Here is a 19,235-nt window from a genome sequence, read left to right as displayed (position 1 = left end):
ATTTTCACTGTCACCAGTGGAGTGCTTGAGCATCCAAGGAGAAAGCCCCTTGAGATCCTTTGACAATTCATAATAGGCTTTGTGAAGAAATGTCACAATGAGAGGCAAGATAGGTTGGCATCTTATCTGATGCTAATTACTGAAGAGATCTCAAGTATATATATGCATATATAAATATAAATATATATGTACATATATGTTCATGATAATTGGAAAGATTTTTAAAACGACTGACTTGTGGTTTTGGTCTTATTTGCTCATTCACTGGTATGTATGAGAAAGCTCAACACCACTAGTGCCATAGTAGGAAACTATGTCATCAAATGAAAACTTTGCTCAAGGTCCAGATTACACCCTCATTCTCCTACCTTGAAACAAGCACTTTAGATGAGAATTTACCCTTTTAAGGCTCCCACGGGACCATTTAATAGACTTTTAGTGTGGTGGTTGGCTAGGATTTGGGAATTTGGCAAAAGATCAACATGCCTAACCAGCAGTTAGGAGCAAACCTAACCCTGGTCCAGATTCAATGCTGAGTTTGGAGTTTCTTTGACTTCATTGGAACTTGACTTAAATAGGAGGACTAGAAAGAGCCAGGGAGTCCAGATCCTAGCCATAGACAAAAAGGTGCTGACTTGCTATTTGATGTTAGAACCTCATCTTGTCAAATCAACAGAAGAGTGAGTTGTCTGGCATTGTGTAAATATTTGATTATAATTCCAGCTGAATAGATTGTATACTTAGATATATGTGGGCACAGCTAGTGGTCTGAAAGAGTCAATATTTCTTGAGTTTATTGAGGAAGAGGAGGAGCAACAGAAGCATAAATGTAAGGAAAATACAGCTTTGTGATTCATAAAACCTGCATTTCAGAAACAGAAAAGCAAGTCCCTCCCTCCCGGTAAGTAAATCCCTCCCCTCCCCACCTCTCTCCCACATGGGTGATAGGAATGGAGATAGAGATAGATAACAATTCTGAGTATCTTTTCTTCACAGTGACATTTGCAAAATGTATCATTGATAAAAACGGAAACACGTACATGCTCAGATGTGAAGGCAACCAGTCTGGGAATAGCTGCCATTCCTTTCTCTTTGACTTCGGGAAACATCTTGAAACGTGCAATCAACATAGCATACATGTTAGATATGGCACCACCTGGAGTGCACAGTAATACACTGTTACTTTTTCTATTCATTGGTAACATCATTTATGAACAAGTTACATCCTTTTTTTTTTTCTATTAACCTAGAGACCCTCTTCTGACATGATGGTTTTCTTATTCACAATTTTTCTACTGTGAAACCTTAAATCTAAGAAAATCTAAGGCAGTAATAGGGACTGACGTGCAACTGTCAATGGATCCAGCTTCTTCATCTTTATGAAGTTCATGAGTGGAAAAAAAAAAGAAGAAAGAAAAAACCCTAATAGTCCCAGTGGATTCTGATGAAAAGGTGGATTGGACTAAATTTGAGTCATGAAATAAATCTTTCCCTCCTTAGCCTCGGTCTACAAAGAAGCTGCTTTGAATATACTGATTTTGCATTGAAGAAAGTCAGGAGACTTTCATGTGTGCATGAGTAAATGAAAGTTGGCAGGGACCATAGTCATAAAAAACAATATTGTGCCTAAGATAAGAAATGCAAAATAAGCCTGGAGCTCATGCAGTGTAGAATGCACCCTTAAGTTTTCTACTAGAGAGAAAGTGAGTAGCCAAGGTCCAAGGGCCAGAGTGGAGCTTGCCTAGGTACAGCCACTAAGGGAAATGAAGCACCAACTAGTAGTTTCCTAGTCATTCTTTCTTACTAGGTGATCAGCCTTTTCTATGAAGCTTAAAAATCTGCAAGTGCTGTCAGTGTCCTCTAAATTTCTTTGTCCTGGGATATGTTGCTAGTCACCCTGCCCTAGTTATACCTCTATTAGGGAAACGCCTAAGAGCAAAATACTCTGCATTTGCCTTTACCAAATTGAAAATAGGGGCACTGTCTCAGACCAGGTTTCTTAATATATGTGTCTCTATCAAATTTAAACCCATTTTTCCCAGTGAATACAGCTAATGTACATCATGCTTATGAAAAGAAGGAACCATTTCTTCACCAGTCCTTAAGAATCCTAGTTTGGTTGCTTTTTATTGCCTAAGTGATATGACCTTAAGAAAATCACTGGACCTAAATTTCCTCACTTTTAATATAAAATGATTTTAGACTAGATGATCTCTAAGATTCTTCTAGTTCAATCATTAATGAGTCTATGAAATGGCCATATTTTTAATGAATGCAGATGGATGCAAATGTTGACATAAGAGGTGTGAGATTCTAAGTCAGAGAAAATGGTAAATATGTTTGAAGTGGTGCTGTCCTGCCTATTCAAAGATGATACTATTGACCCCGCATCAGCAGGGCATGTTCTTCACAAGCTTCTCCTTTCTGTGGTTGTGCAAAGTTGTCTAGTATAGTCAGGGTCCATGACCCTCATTAGCACTGTGCTCTAAACCAAAGGATTTTGTTGACCTAAAATGACTTTCTCTGAAACACAGGAACTCATGATCAGCCAGATTGAGGAGAGTGACCTCCTCTTCTTAAATCCAATGACATGGGGACCTCAGAAATACCCAAGTTCCTCTTTCTTGGATCAGATGGGAGTGTTGATAGTGTTTCATGCTTGTAGTACAAGGTGAGAGCTCATTAAATATTATTTGTCTAGACTTTCTTATTCTCTGTCCTTGGCAGGGGGCATTCTTGTGTTTGTGTTATGTGCTAAACTTGTTCTTAGGACTACAATTTCTCATGAGGCTTTCAGTTTCCCAATGGGGACATTTTTGCAGCTCAGGGACCTGAGCAACATTGAGGAAAAATGAACACATGAGTGACACTTGGGAAAAGACATGATTTCTGTAGCAGCACAGTGACAAGGGGATGTCACAAGCTACACTGGAAAAAGTAATGGGTCTGGACCTGGGTTGAACCCAGAGGACCTAGACTTAAATCTCACTTCTGCCACTCTTGTGGGACCTGAGACAGCACAATGAACACATTTAGACTTCACTTTCCTATCTATAAATTCAGAGTTTTGGGCCCTTCTAGCTCTAAGCATGAGTCTTATTAGTTGTAAGGTACTTGTTATATATATAATCATGCCCCAAAGAAGCATGTATGTCCTGTGTGGGACTTTCAGAAGATCATGGGAGTCAAAAAGAGGAAGGTTGGCAGAAAAGTATGGAAGGAAGAAAAGTAGGAAGAAAGGAAACATTTTATTTATTTACAGGATTTATTACAGGTGTGAAAAGCTTTACAAATATTATCATATTTGATCCTCTCAATCACTCTGGAAGGTAGGTGCTATTATTATCCTAATTTTAATTGAGGAAATCCCTATTGAATTGAGGAAACTGAAGTAAACCAAGGTTAAATGGCTTGTTAGGATCATAAGCCTAATAAGGTCTGAGGCCATATTTGAACACAGATATTTCTGGTCCAATACTCTGTTCACTGTGTCATCTTCTCCAGGGCCAAGAAAAGATAGATAGACAAGGAAGACCCAATACTTTAAAGAATTTCTGAAGCTTTATGGCATATAGGAAGTTTCATGATTGGACTAAACTCTATCTTTGGAGTTTAACTTTTTAATTAATCAAGTCACAATATATTAAAGAAAAGGTAGCAGCTTGTGCTAGGAGAAGGAGTACCCTGTAACAGTTCCAATTCCTACCTGATTTTTTTATGGATAGGAAAACTCCTACCCCAAATCCAGTCCCATTCCCCACCTTAGTGTTTTATAGATAGGAAGTGTCTTAACCCAGTTATGTCAGCATTAGTATTCCCATTTAAAAAGGAGACTGTGGTACAGAAAGATTAAGTGAGGTAGAACCTTATTATAATTTATTAAGTTTTGAACCTAGGCCCAGAGCTGAACCACTCTAAAAAAGAATGGCTTTTCTACTACACCACAGTGCCTTTCCTACGTTGAAGCACACCCAGCCAGGAGCAGCTATTAATTGGTCTGAAATCATGGAAATCTGGGTCTTACTTCTATATCTAGATTACAGGGGTCCTCAAACTTTTTAAATAGGGAGCCAGTTTACTGTCTCTCAGACTGTTGGAGGACCGGACTATAATAAAAACAAATACTTTGTTTTGTGGGCCTTTAAAAAAAGAAACTTCATTATTATCGTAATTTTAATTGAGGAAATTAAAGTCACAGTTTGAGGACCCCTGATAGAATATAGAAGTTTGCAAATGAGAGAGGCCTTAGGAATTGCCTAGTCTGTTCACTTTATTTAAAGATAAAGAGGCTAAAAATAAGAAAGGGGAAATGGATGATTCAAAGCTGTACAATGAGTTTGGTGCAGAACTGGACCCATGACCTCGCTGTCTTAACATCTAGATTGGAGTTCTTTCTTCTTCCTCAGGCATACTGTTACCAGAGAAATCAACAAATTCTTGAGGGCCTGAGCTTCATCATTTATAAAATCAGGGGATTATATTAAATTGTGTCTAGCATCTCTTCTAGCTCTAAGATGGTATTGATCTATAATAGTTCCTGTGCTATTCAGTTAGCCACACTTTCCCCAAGGTCTCACTGGAACTATTTTATACTTAGAATGAGGTTGAATGCAAAAATGGAATATTCAGAATTTCAAATTGCAAAATATCTTTTTTTTTAATTTTAAAGAATAGTAACAATTTGTCTCTAGGGATAGGGGCTTCCCAAACAGGGAGAATTTTTCTACTCCCAAAAGTCTAGGGACCTATTTGCATATTAAAAATCCTCACCTTCTCTAGATATGGGGACTGTTCAGGGAATTTCTACTTATCCACTTCATTTATGCTTATCATAACAAGTGGATTTTAAAATGGAACAAATATTGGCAAGTGGATGATGAGTCAAGGAGGAAAGCAAAAGAACCCATTATCCTTTCTTTGTTCTTAAATGAGTCAATATCTATGGTGCCCCATTTTCAATAAGTTAGAATACACTGAAGGTGAGACTCTGCTTATGAGTTCAAATCCCATAAAGACCAATGAATTTTGTTATGTCATACAGTCTCAGGCTACCTGTTGTATCCCAGCTAGCCTTTTGGAAAATTTACACCATTGGAAATAAAGGAATGAGGTGACTGAGGATGAAAACCTCATCCATAACCATTGCTGCTGAAGAACTCAACCTGCTAACCATAATAATAGGTTCATCTTTGTAAAAAGAGGTGAATGTATACTATTTGGAGCATCACTTTATAGGGACATGGCAGGATCACAGGATCAAGAGCTGGAAGAGACTTCAGAGGTCATAAATAAAGGTCAGAAAATAGACCTTTTCTTTTTGCAGATGAGGAAACTGATGATGAGGGATATGGAGTGAATTTGAAATTGGTTTCCAAACTTAGTCTAGCTTTGTGGATGAGGGTAGGTGATTCTTAAGATCACCACCTTGGTAAATAATCATGGACATTCCTCTCAAGACAGGGGAGAAGGGAAGATGATGAGAAGTCCTATGCTGTACACATATCAGAGATAGAAGCTCATAAGTGGGACTAGTCAGTTTTCATGCCACTTAATCTCCTTGGGGATTTTCCAAGGGGGGTTGGACTAGATGGTTTTAGAAGTCTCTTCCAGTCCTAGGTATTAGGACACTCCTGCCCTGGACACTGAAGCAGATTTCTTGTGAAGTCACTTCAATCTCTGCCTCAATTAATTACCTGGCCTGCCTCAATTAATTTACCTTCCACAAGTCCACAAGTTTGGATTCTCCAGACAAGCAGAAAACTCAGATTTCCTACCAGCCTGGTCCTAGATGTCTACTGCCTTTACTCACCCTACAAAGGAAGAATTTTCATTTAGGTCCTTTAAAAAATTAAATCCTGGGTGATATTTTGATTGTGTCCTCCTTATGTTTTTCTTCTTGAATATCTCTTTCTCTTGAATATCCTACCTTTTTCAGTTTCAATGATTTCATTAGATTTGTCATTCTCATGGGCTGAGGAATTGAGGAACATAAACTTGGGTTCCAACCCCTTATTCTTCTACTTAATGTGCATCTTTCTGTATTGATCTTGAGTAAGTTACTCTACCTCTCAAAATTTCAGTTTTATTATCTGTAAAATGGAATTATACTAGCTGATGTCTAAAATTCCTTAAGGCTCTAATAATTTTGGCATTTCTGGTGCTTTCCTCAGGAAGCAAGAGGATTTCTGCCTGGTTCTGTGGCTACTCACAGTAGTCCAGGCAAAAAGGGAAGCAATTTCTTTTTCTGATTTGATTGCCTACTTGCTGCCCTCATGGGTCCAAGCTAGCAGAGACCTAAAAACTCTTTTTGCTAATATAAATAACTCTTCTAAGAAACTAAACTCATTTCTTTTCCACCTTGAATGCTCAAGGCCTATTGCCTGTTTTTCTATTAGTGGACAATTCATCTTTCAAGAAGGAGGAAAAAATCCTATTTATTTATGTTCATTTATGTTTTCAGATCAGGATAAATTGAGGTTCCTTTTTTCTGCTCAGAGAAACATTTATATAACATAGGTTTGGGCACTGGTTTCATTAAACTGGTGGAGGAAGGGAGCTACTAACCTGCTTAGTTTCTGGGTCATGGGTTAGACAGGGATCTTATAGGTCCTCATTTTATATAGGAAAAAACTGAGGCAGACTTACCCATGATTCCACAGGTAGTAAATGAGAGATAGAATTTGAACAAAAGGTCTCTGAGTCCAAATTCAATGTTCTTTTCTGCCAGATTTTACTGACCTTGATATATTTCCCTGCTTTGCCTTGTTAGAGATCCATACCTAATTGCCCCAAACTCCTGTTAATACCTTTATTTATATACATATACACATGTCTATATAGACACCCATATGTTTGTGTATGGGGAGAGGGGGGGGACAGAGACAGAGATAGAGACAGAGACAGAACAGAGAGAGTGGGAGCGGGAAAGAAAGAGAGCGAGAGAGAAGAGAGAGAAAGAGAGACAGAAAGAGAGAGAGAGAAAGAGACAGAAAGAGAGAAAGAGAGAGAGAGAGAAAGAAAGAGAGAGAGAGAGAAAGAGAGAGAGAGAGAAAGAAAGAGAGAGAGAGAAGGGACAGAAACAGAGATAGAGACAGAGACAGAACAGAGAGAGTGAGAGAGGGAAAGAAAGAGAGAGAGAGAAGAGAGAGAGAGAAAGAGAGAGAGAGACAGAGAGAGAGAAATAAAGAGAGAGAGAGAGAGAGACAGAAAGAGAGAGTGAGAGAGGGAAAGAAAGAGAGAGAGAGAGAAGAGAGAGAGAGACAAAAAGAGAGAGAGAGAGAGAGAGAGAGAGAGAGAGAGAGAGAGAGGAAAAGAGAGGAGAATGAATGTCTGTGTAGCCACATGGTCTTAGAAAGATGTGTACCATTGTGGACAGAGTGCTGTGCTTGGAGTTAGGAATACTTGGCTTGTTCAAAACTCTGCCCCTGTGATTCCCGATAAGACTCAACCTCTTTTGTCCTCATTTTCCTCACTGATAAAATGGGAATAATATTACTGACCTCATAAGGTTGTTGTTAAACTTGAATTAAATATCTATCTATCTGTCTGTCTATCGATCTATCTATCGATCTGCTATCCATATCTATCCATATGCTTCAAACTTCAAATCACAACATAAATGCTGTAATTTATAAAGTAGGCCTCTGAGCTAGGAAGTAAGACCTGATAAGTTTCTGGAGTGGGTAAAAGCCTTATGATGGACCCAGAGAAGCTTCTTCCTTCCAGTTTTTCATTACAGTCTTGAGGAGTAGATGGAAGCATCAAGGCTCCCATCCTAAAACAGAAAATGTGATTTTGGTCACTTGAGTGATCTGTCTTAAAATTCTGCTTTTTTTTTCTTAAAGAAAGGACACATCATCCTCAGGGTGCATGCTTTCCAAGATTTTACAAAGGTCAACTTCTCATGTAAAGTCTACCTCTTTCTCCCCATACCTCCCCCCTTCCACTAGGTAAAGGGTAGAAAGAATACATTGTCCTAGAGGTCATCTAACAAAAATACCTGACTCTTTGGGGGAATGGGTGGGAGGGAGGGAGTGTTTGTACTTACCTGCCAAATTTATAAAAGGAGTCAGAGGAAAGTAGTGTTTAGAACTGATTTCCAAGTCTTTATACAAAACTTTAGCAGATGTTGGCCCTGAGAGATATTAAGCCCCCAAATAATAAGAATTCTTCTCCTGGAGTATATATACTAACTTTCTTGGAAAATTCAGGTCTATTTGGTATTTATTAATTTAATCATTTTCTTTTAAGTCCCACTATCCCTTACATGTAGCTAGAGATTTCAAATCTCTCTCACTTTGGTTAACTGAATAATTTTATTTTTTAAAATCTTATTTTTTATTATCTATTTAAATCTTAGTTTTTAAAAAGGTAGATCTGAAATTTTATGTCATTCTGGTAATTTCAGTCTTGAACTTTGTTATACAAGTACATTTTCATTCCTTCTTTTCACTCTCCTTCCATTTCTTGTTTTAGTGGATTTTAATCTTTGTAGTCCTATGGAAGAAGGTCAATGTTTGTCCTTTGACAGGTTCTATTGTTTGTTTCTGACCAAATGACAGGCTAGACTATGGCTTCTTCAGCAAGCTACATTTCAATGAGCACAGACAGTGAGCTCTGAGCCTTGAGCATCTCTGCTGATCAGCCTGCTACTGATTAGGTGATAATCAGGACACCATCTTTCTTTTCCCTGGGTCACTGAATCCCTCTTCCTATTTTGATCTGCTTTTATTTTGAAAAATACATTTCATTTCTTCTAATAAACCGAGTCCATAGACAATCCTAATAACCAAGGGCACTCTCTCATTTTAGGATTGCTATATTGTCTGGGAGAGGACTTCAGTGATAATAATTTTGAATAATGAAGTTTCAAAGTACAATGGATGATAATTTAAAAAAAAAGGATGGAAAGACTCAATAGTGAAAGAAGAACCAGAATCTCTTAGAAGAGATCAACATCCCTTGTTGCTTTCAGATTATCTACTGATGCATCATTTTCCCTTACTAACTTTAACTAGGAACAATCTAGAGGGTAAGTGTCTTTGTCTAAGATTTTTAAGGAATATATATGCTTCAGATCTCTCTCTGCCTCTATGTGTCTTTCACTGTCTTTCTCTCTGTGTTTGTGTCTTTCTCTCTGTCTCTCCCTCCCTCCTTCCCACCTCACCTTCTCTCTATCTCTGTCTCTTTCTGTCTCTCTGTGTCCCTGTTTCTCTCTGTCTCTGTCTGTCTTTTCCCATTCTTCTTCCCTTCATCTCTCTAATGGAATATTTTATCATATAAAACATACAGTGTTATTTATTTATCCTATATTTTCCTTTTCATGGGATTTTTCATTTTAAGATTTGAAAGCAATGAAGAACCTCTCCTTTATTAAGAACATTCTATTTCTTGGTTTCATATGACCTATAAAAAAGTAGGATCACAGTAGAACTTCAGGGCAAATGTCACTTCTAATCAGGCTTTTCATGTGCATCTATTGCTATTCCCAGAATAGAATAGTTAAGTTGAAGGAGCAATCAACAGTGGTGGACAAATTAAATCTAAGCACATCTATGTATTTCTTGAGCATTTATCCAATAGCAGAACTAGAGATCCACCAGATATCATTAGTGGGATGCCTCTCTTTAGCAAGATTTCATTATCTTAGCTTTTCTAGAGTTTATCATAGCAAACCATAAAGTAATTAACAAAAAGAAAGTATCAAATAACACGTACCAGGTGAAAAGATCCCATCACCACTGCCCCCCGGCCAGCCGACAATTTCTCTCATTTTCCTTAATGTGACATATTCCAAAAGTACAAACACTGGAGCAATTTCATAGGTGAACCTGAAGTGCAGTAATGTTCACATTTTATTTATGTAATCCAAAACAGTAATTTAGCAGTTACAGTATCTAATAGAATTGTTCTCTGCCATAAATGTCACATTCATATCACATTAAAGTTATAACACAGTCAATACAAAGGATTATACCTATCAATAGGTTTCATTATTTTTGCTTGATCCCTGAAATTAAGAGTAAAAATTAATGACAAAATGCATAATTGTGATTGATCATAGAGAAGATAAAAAAGGAATTTTGTAAAGTAACATGATTGAAAAGATAGCATCTGTTCCGTTCTTTTTGATATTATACATATTTATATATGCAAACTACAAAAATATTTTTCCTTTTGTATTTTAGCACAGCTGTCTTTAGATTTTTATGATTTATATTACTGGATTGTTTTCTATAATTGTACATAAAGCCATGAACCACTCCTGTATCTCATACCAATATTGTAAATGCTACTGAATTTTTTCTTTTAAAATATTGAAAAAATTTTCCAAAGGAGTTGGAGCAAGGGCTATAACATCCCACCAAAAATTAACCTGAATTAAACAAGGGCAAATTTAGCTACTTACATATTAGTATTTGCTGTTGAAGTTAGCCAGTCTGCTGCTAATCCAACCATATCCAATCCAGTAGAAAGTTGATTGAAATATCTAGGATGACCTATGTATAAATCAGAATACTTTGATTATGGTCTCATCCAGTGGAAATAAATAATTCTGGAGCATGAAATTTATCTGTTTAAAGAAGATTGGCCAGTCTTTTGGGCAAAAGGAAAATATTTCCTATGTTCTATTAGAGTATTTGCTTTCAGAGTTGGTTTTCTTTACTTTCAAATATTCATTTCACAATCTCAAAACATGGTTGGGTATCTGAATACTATTGTATTTCATTGCTATTCATCCAATATAGCTGAAAAATCTAATATATGGAGTCAATCTAAAACAGACAGCCTTTCATTTAAATGGCTTATGATGCTATTAAAATCTTTTGGAGGGCAGGGAAAATTTGTGATGTTTTCAAGAGGCAGACATTGAGAGACATGCCGAATACTGATAATAACATCAATGATGAATGGGTAATGATGATAAAGGACCAGACAAAAACGGGAAAATAGGAAATTTTGCAGACTGCTTTGTCCAGGATTCAAAGGCTGATGATTGTCTAAAAATGGGATAATGGGTCTAATATTTGTCATTTCTTTCCTGTCAAAATAGATGATTGTAAATAAAAGAGCTCTCTCATAATTGTGATTTTAAATAAACCTGATTAAATTTAACATCATTGTCATGTCAGAATAATGCTTGGGAATATACTTGATGGGCTGATTAGTCCATTTGCAAGGCTGATCTAACTGACTTCTGGAGTTTTCTAAAAACCATCTCAGGGGTTTGACTTCAAATACCCCCAAGGATATTATTTTTTAAAATGGGATTTCCAATACCATGTTAAAATTCATTTATAGACTATGCCTCATAGATGCTTGTCTCAGGCTCGGATTCTTTTTTTTAGAGCCAAGATTTTGAAAGATGAACAACTGAAGGAACACATTTAATAAAAAGATTGCATTTCCTTCTTTCTGAACAGCTGGCTTAAACTAGGAACAGTGATATCTCACAATCACCATATGGCAAAGGCAAGATAAAGAATGGTTATGGGGAACCAGGGGCAAAAATCAGCATGCTACTTATCTCCTGGAATATGGAGGTCTCTTATCAGACCTAGGCACATTGCTACAAAATTATCCATTAAAGGAAGACATAATACTCTGAATGAGCTTTTGACAATTAAAGGGTCTCAGAATTTGTGTTTCTTCCAGTTACATCTTGGTATTATATTAACTCTATGTGGCCTTGTTCAGAGCCTTTGTCTCATATTACTGCCTTCCAGGCCCTCCAATGCCAACCTTCTCAGCTTTACCCTTTCATATTAGGTGAGAGAACCTCCTTTCCTGTTCCTGGTTACTGCTGGAACAGCCCTCCTATTCTTCTCTGCCTCATTGACCCTGCATTCCATTTCAGGAATCTTTGCTGAACACATAGCTTGTTTCTTTTCTTCTAGTGCCATGTCATTTGCCTTCCACATGGCTTTCTTTAAGGTTCTTAAGCTTAAAAGTCCTTTGCATCACTCTACCTATATGTCTACAGAATTACCTCTGTTTTTGGGAACCTATTTAACTTTATTGAAACTTTGCCATATTTGAAACTAATTGGGACCTTGAGACATTTCATAATGGCAAGACAGACCATCCTGATGGTTTCCTTAAGTAGGCTGGAAAGATTGGCTTGTTACTTATATAATTTGGCAATAAAAATATCCTTGCTCTTCCATCTTTATGTGCTTTTCTCTCTTCTTGATAAGTCTCTCAGACCTTGTTAACTGATCCTGTAGCTTTGGAGATACCAAAGGTTCTCTTGGCAGGTCAAGAAAAGATTCCAATGAATTACATTTTCACTCTTTTAATGATTCTTTATAGGCTCAGAGGACAGCTTATAGATCCTAGCAAAGGATTCCACTCTCCTCCATTTCCCCTTCCACATAGGGCTATTGTTGGGACCTTTCTCTGAACTTGCCCAGATGTTTCCACAACCCCTTCGAACCAGCTGTTGCCACTGCTGGCATACCATGGTCTCCTGCTGAATAGGACAGATGAGCAACTCCCTGGGAAGTTAATGTTAATACATGCATTTAGCAGCTAGTGGGGAATATATAGTAGAGTGTAGAATAGGAATGTGACCAGCAGCGTCCCTCTCTCTATAGCTTAGCAAATGATCCCTGATACTTTCTTATCTCTGCTAACCTGAAAGATAAGAAATGAATGCATCTAACCTGTAAAACTAAACATGTAGGTAGGATGCAAAAACCCTCTGTAAAACAATTCTTTGTGTAAATGAACCTACTGCTTATCACCTTCATTGATTCCAACTTCCCTGAATTTGCTGGATTAACAAAATCCAGGATGTATTTTTTTAAAGTGCCAAAGGAATGAAGAATCTTTGAATCCCACAATCCCCACTGTGATAATTTAAAAACCTTCCTTTCTGTTGTGTAAAGTAGAAGAAATTTCAACACGAAATTCATTTTTTAAAGCTGTTCCTGCCTCCCTTTCAGTCTGAAGTGCATTACACAACAAGTAATTATCAGGATAAAGGAATGCTAACATGTAAATTTCAAAGTAATTCACAAAGGAGCAGGAGGAACCTCAGTAGGGGTAATAGCATGATAAACACTTTGACAACGAATGAAAAGTCATAATAAACAAGACAAGTAACAGTACAGAAAATTTATCAATTAAGAAGTAATTTGACTCTAATAAGCTACCTATTTTAATAAAGTCAGAAGATACAATGTTTCTATAAATCTTATTGAGATCTTTTCTGAACATTGATTGGGCTAGAATTAATCTGATCAATCAAATTTTTCATTTGAAGTTTTAAATAAAAGGCATTAAAGTTGTTCTTCGCTAGCAATTAGTTTCTCAAGCATTATGGGGAAAGATAAGTATTGAATTGGCCGATTTATCTGTGACATTAAGTGAAACATTGATGTCCAGAAACTATTAATTTAATTGACTTGCAATTTCCATTCTTCTTGACTCTTTAGATTGGATAAAAATCAGTAGATATTTACAAAATTGAAATGTAAATATTTCTCATAAATTGTTTTTGATTCTGTAGCAATAAAAATATTAAGCAGTGATTTACCATTTTAGAAGCATTTACCAAGCACCACTTAAATTTTTTTTTAAGGACAATGTGCTAACAGGAAATGAAAAAAGAGCTGTATTTATATGTTCATGCCATGTTCAAAAGTGTACCAAATTATGCTGTCTTGTTTAGTCTCCTGGCCCCATCTTGGCAACCGTGAGGATTAGTTAATGATGGTTCCAGTTCTAGATCTATCCTACAATATAATAATATTTTATATAGAACAGAAAGGGGACAACTCAGTTTTGCCTCAGACAATTAATTTGATTTGATTTAATCTACTAAGTTTACTTTCCCTTTGTGTAAAAACCTTTACAATCCTAAAGCCAAAGATATGTAAATATTGAAAATGCTTTTTTTAAGTTACAAGCTTTTAGCAGCCCACATTAACCATTCCTATCCTTCCCTCTCATTCCCCACCCACCACTCCCTCAATCCCCCAAAACAAACGGCATTCCATCAGGTCTTTGACTAGTTCACATAGTAGAGACTTAGTAAATGTTATGGATGATGATAGTGGAGGTGGTGACCGGTAAAACTGTCAATGCCAAATTAAAAATCAAAAAAGCAAAGGTTTTTATACATTTTCATTTTCTGGTAAAAATAGTTTTGAAATTGCATATCTATTTAAATGAAAAAATTATGTTTATCTCCTTTTTGTTTCTTTTAAAAATATATAGCATAATGCTTTTGGCAATTAAGTATTGCTTATTTTTTATTATGATTTTTTAAAAAATGAGACTCAAGAGGTCTATGTGATTAACAGTTGAATGTTTGAGATCGGAGGATAATTATGACCTGGATAGAAATAAACATCTGACTTCATGGAAATAAAAATAAAAATCTTGGAAGCATCTGCATAAATCTAATATTTCTGGCTATAAAATGTATGTAAATCATTTGAGGGAGGGCAGAAATAAAAGTTTATTCCACTGTGTGAAGAAAAAATATTTTTCTATAAAATAGGAAATCAGATTTCCCATTTTTGCTTCATTTACCCAATAACATTCAAGAATATTCTCTTTCATTCAACATCATTGAATTGCTAAGCTTTTTTGTGGGAATTTTAAAATGATAGTTTAGACAATACAGGGAATCTGGAATTAAAATTTACATCTACATTCACTTGATTAAATGCCAAAACAAAACAAAACATAATTTCACCAATATAATGAGCAAGCAGGCTAGTGACAATGTGGAGGACCATTCTTATTAAGGAAATAGCTAGTGGGGAAAAATTAGTATTTGGGACTTACATTTCAAAGATGCTTTTTCATCTTTTATTTATGTTTTTTTCCTATTTCTTTTTCCATTCAAATTCATTATGTTGGTATCTTCCAAAAGATGATTCCATTGGGAGGAACAGTTAATTCGTATAGCAAAATGTGCCCAGTATAAAATGTAGCAGTTTGCTTGGATCAAGAATAATAAAGCATTGTGTAGAACTTGAGAAAACACAATTTCTAATGTATATGTTATTAGAGATAAAGTTCCATGAAAACATTGTAATGAGGGGAAATTATCCCAAGTAAGGAAAATCCCCCCACAGCAACTTAGCCTTCTAAAACAGACTCTTTTTAAAAATCATTATCAGTAAAAAGTGTCAGTGATGCTGTAATTTTACAGAAATATCGATAATAGAAAAACCGGTATAATCTTCTTTAGAGGAATTAATTCTTATGATTTTGCAAGAAAATACAGAAAAAACAATAAACATTTATATTTTTCAGCCCCGACAATACCTGTTTTGATTGCATATTTTAGAGTTGTTCTGCAGTTGGACAAAATTTCCTCCAGGGTCTGCGGCTGATCTGCCAATTCCCAATTATGTTCTTGAAGAAGCTCGTTTGGGTAATGGAAATCAATCACCTTAGTTGATCTATCAAAACTCTTCACCACATACTGAAGCAAAATGTCCATTACATCTTGGAGAAAAGACAAAGTGGCCACTTCTCCGTTACATGCTGGCAACAGATCTGGGGGGACAAACCCATGCCGACAAGTTTAAAATGTCATACGCAGATATATATCATGTACATACTCCCGCTAAGAAAACATTATGGATTCATTTCTTCTGCAATCCAAAATCAATCTAATGTTTGAATAAAAAGCAGATTTCCCTCTGAATTCCTGTATTTATACATTTGCAAGAATACTTGGAAATGCTAAACATTTTTCATTTCCATTTTCAGGAAGAAGCTTATAATAAATTCAATAAACATGTTCTAGAATTCATTATTTTAGATTATTGTGATGATTTATTTGTGAAGCCTTTGCCCAGGGTGGCGTTGGGCACAGGCTCATTTTATTTTATTGCTACATTTTTACGTTAAAGGATTCTCCTCTATGTATGGGGAGTTGTGACACAAAAGTAAGATTTGCACAATTTGAATATACAATGGAGAAATACTTGGGTGTTTGGAAAGTCCGTTAATTCCAGAGACCAACCAGATTGTGTGTGTGTGTGTGTGTGTGTGTGTGTGTGTGTGTGTGTGTGTGGACGCGCTTTGTCTCTGTTGTCGTCACTGAAATACCATTGTTCTTCCGAGGAAAATTGTTCTCTCGGTCCAAGGACCTAAAAGAAGCTCGGAGGGCGATGTAATACACTAACACAGACATTGACCGAAGTTTTCCGGGTTAAAAACACCGACTATTCTCTTATGACGTCTGGACGTTAAGTTTGCTGGGGGAAGGGGAGACCATTGAATCTTTTTGATTCTGAAGGTATCCCAAAGCCAGATCCAGAACTCAACGATGCGATGCGCAAGGCAGCATCGACCTTGACCTTCCATCGGGATCTAGAGCAATTTGCCTTTGCCTGCGTTCTCTATTGATTTGGAAGGGAGGGCGGGGGAAGGGGGGGATGAGGGGGATGGATAAGTCAGAGACGGGTGGCGACGTGAGAACTGCTCAGTGCTGGGGGGGGGGCGGGGGATGGAGAGACAGAGCCGATGCAAAAGGTGCGAATCAGTGGCAGAGGTAGCTCGGGATTTAATTCATGTGGAGGAGATTTGCTCTGTTGGATCACCTCCCCCTGGTCCTGCCTTGCCACTCTTCTTGATCGCCTCACCCATTGCGCCCCAAGGGGCTCAGGGCCCATTCTTTGAGTTTGAGGAGGGACAGGAAGTGTGGGTGAACTGATGGGAGGGGGCGCCTCTTGTGCGCTTTTGGAGACTGCGACTATAAAGCGCTCAGCTTCGACTGGGGAAACCTTGCCTTTACCTGTTGAGTGTAAACACGCGTAATTGAGATCCGTTTTGGGGCAGCTACAGGGCTTTTGATTGCAAGTACAGACAGTCTTTTTATCGGCTGATCCCTGAGTCTCCTTCTCACTGCCGGAAGTTTCCATTGGCTTTTCAGCGTCTCCATACAGCAAAGCTAAAAAGGCATACAGAAGATGGAGTTTCAGGGTTAGGCCTGGGGCCCAGAGGGACCACGCAGCGCAACCCCAGTCCTTTGGTTATCATCTGGCAAAGGGTTTTAAAGATCTGGCCAGTTTTAGGTTTAAAATGAAAACAAAAACGAATACCGATTGCTTAGTTGACAATCCTCCCTTCCATCTAGCCCCCTTTCCCTGTCACGGGATTCTGTCAGAGTCCCCGGGCTTCACACTTACCACAGAGTTTGTTTCCAATGCCTCCAGTGAACTTCTGGGCAACCTGGCACCAGGCTCTAGCTGGAAGAGGAACGTAGGGGTAGGAAAGAAAAATAGAAGTTTGGAAATTTTGGTTGATCAAAATAAAGAAAGTGGGACTGGGCTACTGAAAAGTGACTAATCCTTTAAAAAGAATTCTAGCCTCAGAGCCATTCACATTTAACAGACCTCTACCTAAGATGGAGTCAATGAGACCTTTCCCAACTTTATCTTGAAGATCCATTTCTCGGCCCAAATTATGAGGCAAAGAATTACCTACTTCCTCTTCCATTTTAACCCTATTCTCCTTGATAATCATCTTTCTTCCAAAGAATCTCTATTCCTCGTTTCACTCATTCACCCAATCTCTCCCCCCTCCCTATGTCAAATCTCCTAATAAATCATATTTCTATAGTGATTTCAGATTTTCAAAGCACATTCCGTAAGCACTTGGAAATAAGTAACAATTGATCCCATTTTAGAATAGAATAGAGTTAATCGCACAGAAAGGATGTGTTTTACTCAGGGTCAACAGAATTAGGATCAGGGTGGGGAACTTGAAATAAAATGGGCAAAGTTCAAGGTAAACGTTGCTAAATATTTTCTTTCCCCAAGAGGTGAGCGTGGAAAGCATTAAAAAAAAAACTAATACTAAGGTCGAAGGGACACTCGGGTCTTGGGGGCTTTTGTCGCATTTGGATGAAAGGAACCCCAGAGATGTATGACTCCCCTTCCCAGGAGATCGGTGAACATATAGGTAAAAGGAGAGCTTAGATCAGAAGATCGATCTTATTTGAGTCAACTAGGTATAAGGTAAGGGATACACCCTGAGAACTTTTCAGGCAGCAGGTGAAAAATCCCCATCACCAACTACCCAAAATCAATCAAACAAACCCTCATATCAACCCTCTTTCCCCTTATCCCTCCCTTCAACACCCCACCCCTTTCCTTTGCTGGAGTCTCCAGCTCCACAGGTCATGTCCTGGTTTTCTGGGTCCTTACCTGTGCTGGGGTTCTCCGGGTCTCCGGAGCCATCTTCGGACCCAAAGGACCAGAAGCCAGAGCCCGTAGATGCCATCCGCGCTGCCAGGCTGGTACAGGGAAATGAGAGTGCCAACTGCAGACTAGAAGCTATCTGCTCAGTGTCTGCGTGCTTGTGCGTGAGTCTGAGCGCGTGAGTGTGTGAAGGAGGGAGAGAGCACCCTGGGGAGTCCCGGAGTGGCCGTGTGGGTGGGTGAGTGTGTCACTCAGCAAGTCTGTATGTGTGTACTAGGTGAACAGCAGCGCCTATAGCAGCAGCTGCGCTCAGCTTGGAACCCACGCGGGGGAGGGGCTGGAGAATGAGGGAGGGGGACGCGGGGGAAGGGTGAGGAAGAGATGTCTCTTTTCAGCCAAGCAAAAGGAACCCAGGAGAATGGTATGGGGATGTTCTGATTGATTGAAGGAGAGTGGCTGGAGGAAGAGAGTTGGGGGGGGGGAAGAGAGAGGGGGGGAAGAGAGGGAGAAAGAGAGAGAGAGGAGAGAGAGAGAGAGAGAAGAGAGAGAGAGAGAGAGAGAGAGAGAGAGAGAGAGAGATGAAGAAAGGAAGGTATGAGGAAAGAAGGCAAAATCGTGAGCGTGTGAGACGGATAGTGGTGCGCGCAAGCTGGAGCAAGGGGGTGTGAGGCTCGGAGGCCGAAGCCAGCAGAAGCAGAAGTGGGTGTGTATTTGTGTTAGCTCCTCTTCTGGCAATCCGCTTTTGACTTGGAAGGGGGGAAAGAACTGTCCAGGGTCCTGAGCACTCCTGAGAGCAGTACTGTGCAACGCTGCTAACTCGGAACTGTTTCAGGTAGAGTAGCAAGTCAAGAGCTTTAGGATTCGTGAAGTGATGCTTATTAAATCGACTCTCACCCCCCCCCCCCTTCTTTCTCGTTTGAGAACTGACTTTGGGTTACCTAGGGGATAGTCGAAAGAAAAGGGGGCGGAGTAGCTACCGAGGGCCGTGCTCTCTATTTAATCCCCCGTACTGGGAGTTGAAGGGATGAGATCCTGCAAGTACAGGCAGAGGGGAGAGGATGT

At 38.4% G+C, this 19,235-nt stretch overlaps 1 protein-coding gene across 1 annotated transcript in view; it reads right to left on the bottom strand.

Moving 5' to 3' along the window:
- The window catches only part of GAD2 (glutamate decarboxylase 2), an 83,540-nt gene extending 64,888 nt beyond the window's left edge, over positions 1 to 18,652 (bottom strand). Inside the window, exons 1-7 of the mRNA XM_052000633.1 lie at positions 18,180 to 18,652; positions 17,160 to 17,219; positions 16,766 to 16,921; positions 15,286 to 15,519; positions 10,409 to 10,499; positions 9,718 to 9,830; positions 1,041 to 1,156 (exon numbers count right to left, since the gene is read on the bottom strand). Coding sequence (XP_051856593.1) covers positions 1,041 to 1,156; positions 9,718 to 9,830; positions 10,409 to 10,499; positions 15,286 to 15,519; positions 16,766 to 16,921; positions 17,160 to 17,219; positions 18,180 to 18,255 — 846 coding nt within the window. The 5' untranslated portion in view covers positions 18,256 to 18,652. The remainder of the gene's footprint in view (positions 1 to 1,040; positions 1,157 to 9,717; positions 9,831 to 10,408; positions 10,500 to 15,285; positions 15,520 to 16,765; positions 16,922 to 17,159; positions 17,220 to 18,179) is intronic.
- Between the last annotated feature and the right edge of the window lie 583 nt (positions 18,653 to 19,235).

This window comes from Antechinus flavipes, chromosome 5 (genome assembly GCF_016432865.1).
Source record: "Antechinus flavipes isolate AdamAnt ecotype Samford, QLD, Australia chromosome 5, AdamAnt_v2, whole genome shotgun sequence".
Classification (NCBI taxonomy): Eukaryota; Metazoa; Chordata; class Mammalia; order Dasyuromorphia; family Dasyuridae; genus Antechinus; species Antechinus flavipes.
The sequence above is the reverse complement of the archived record's forward strand: the minus strand, read 5'-3'. Positions and strand labels throughout refer to the sequence as shown.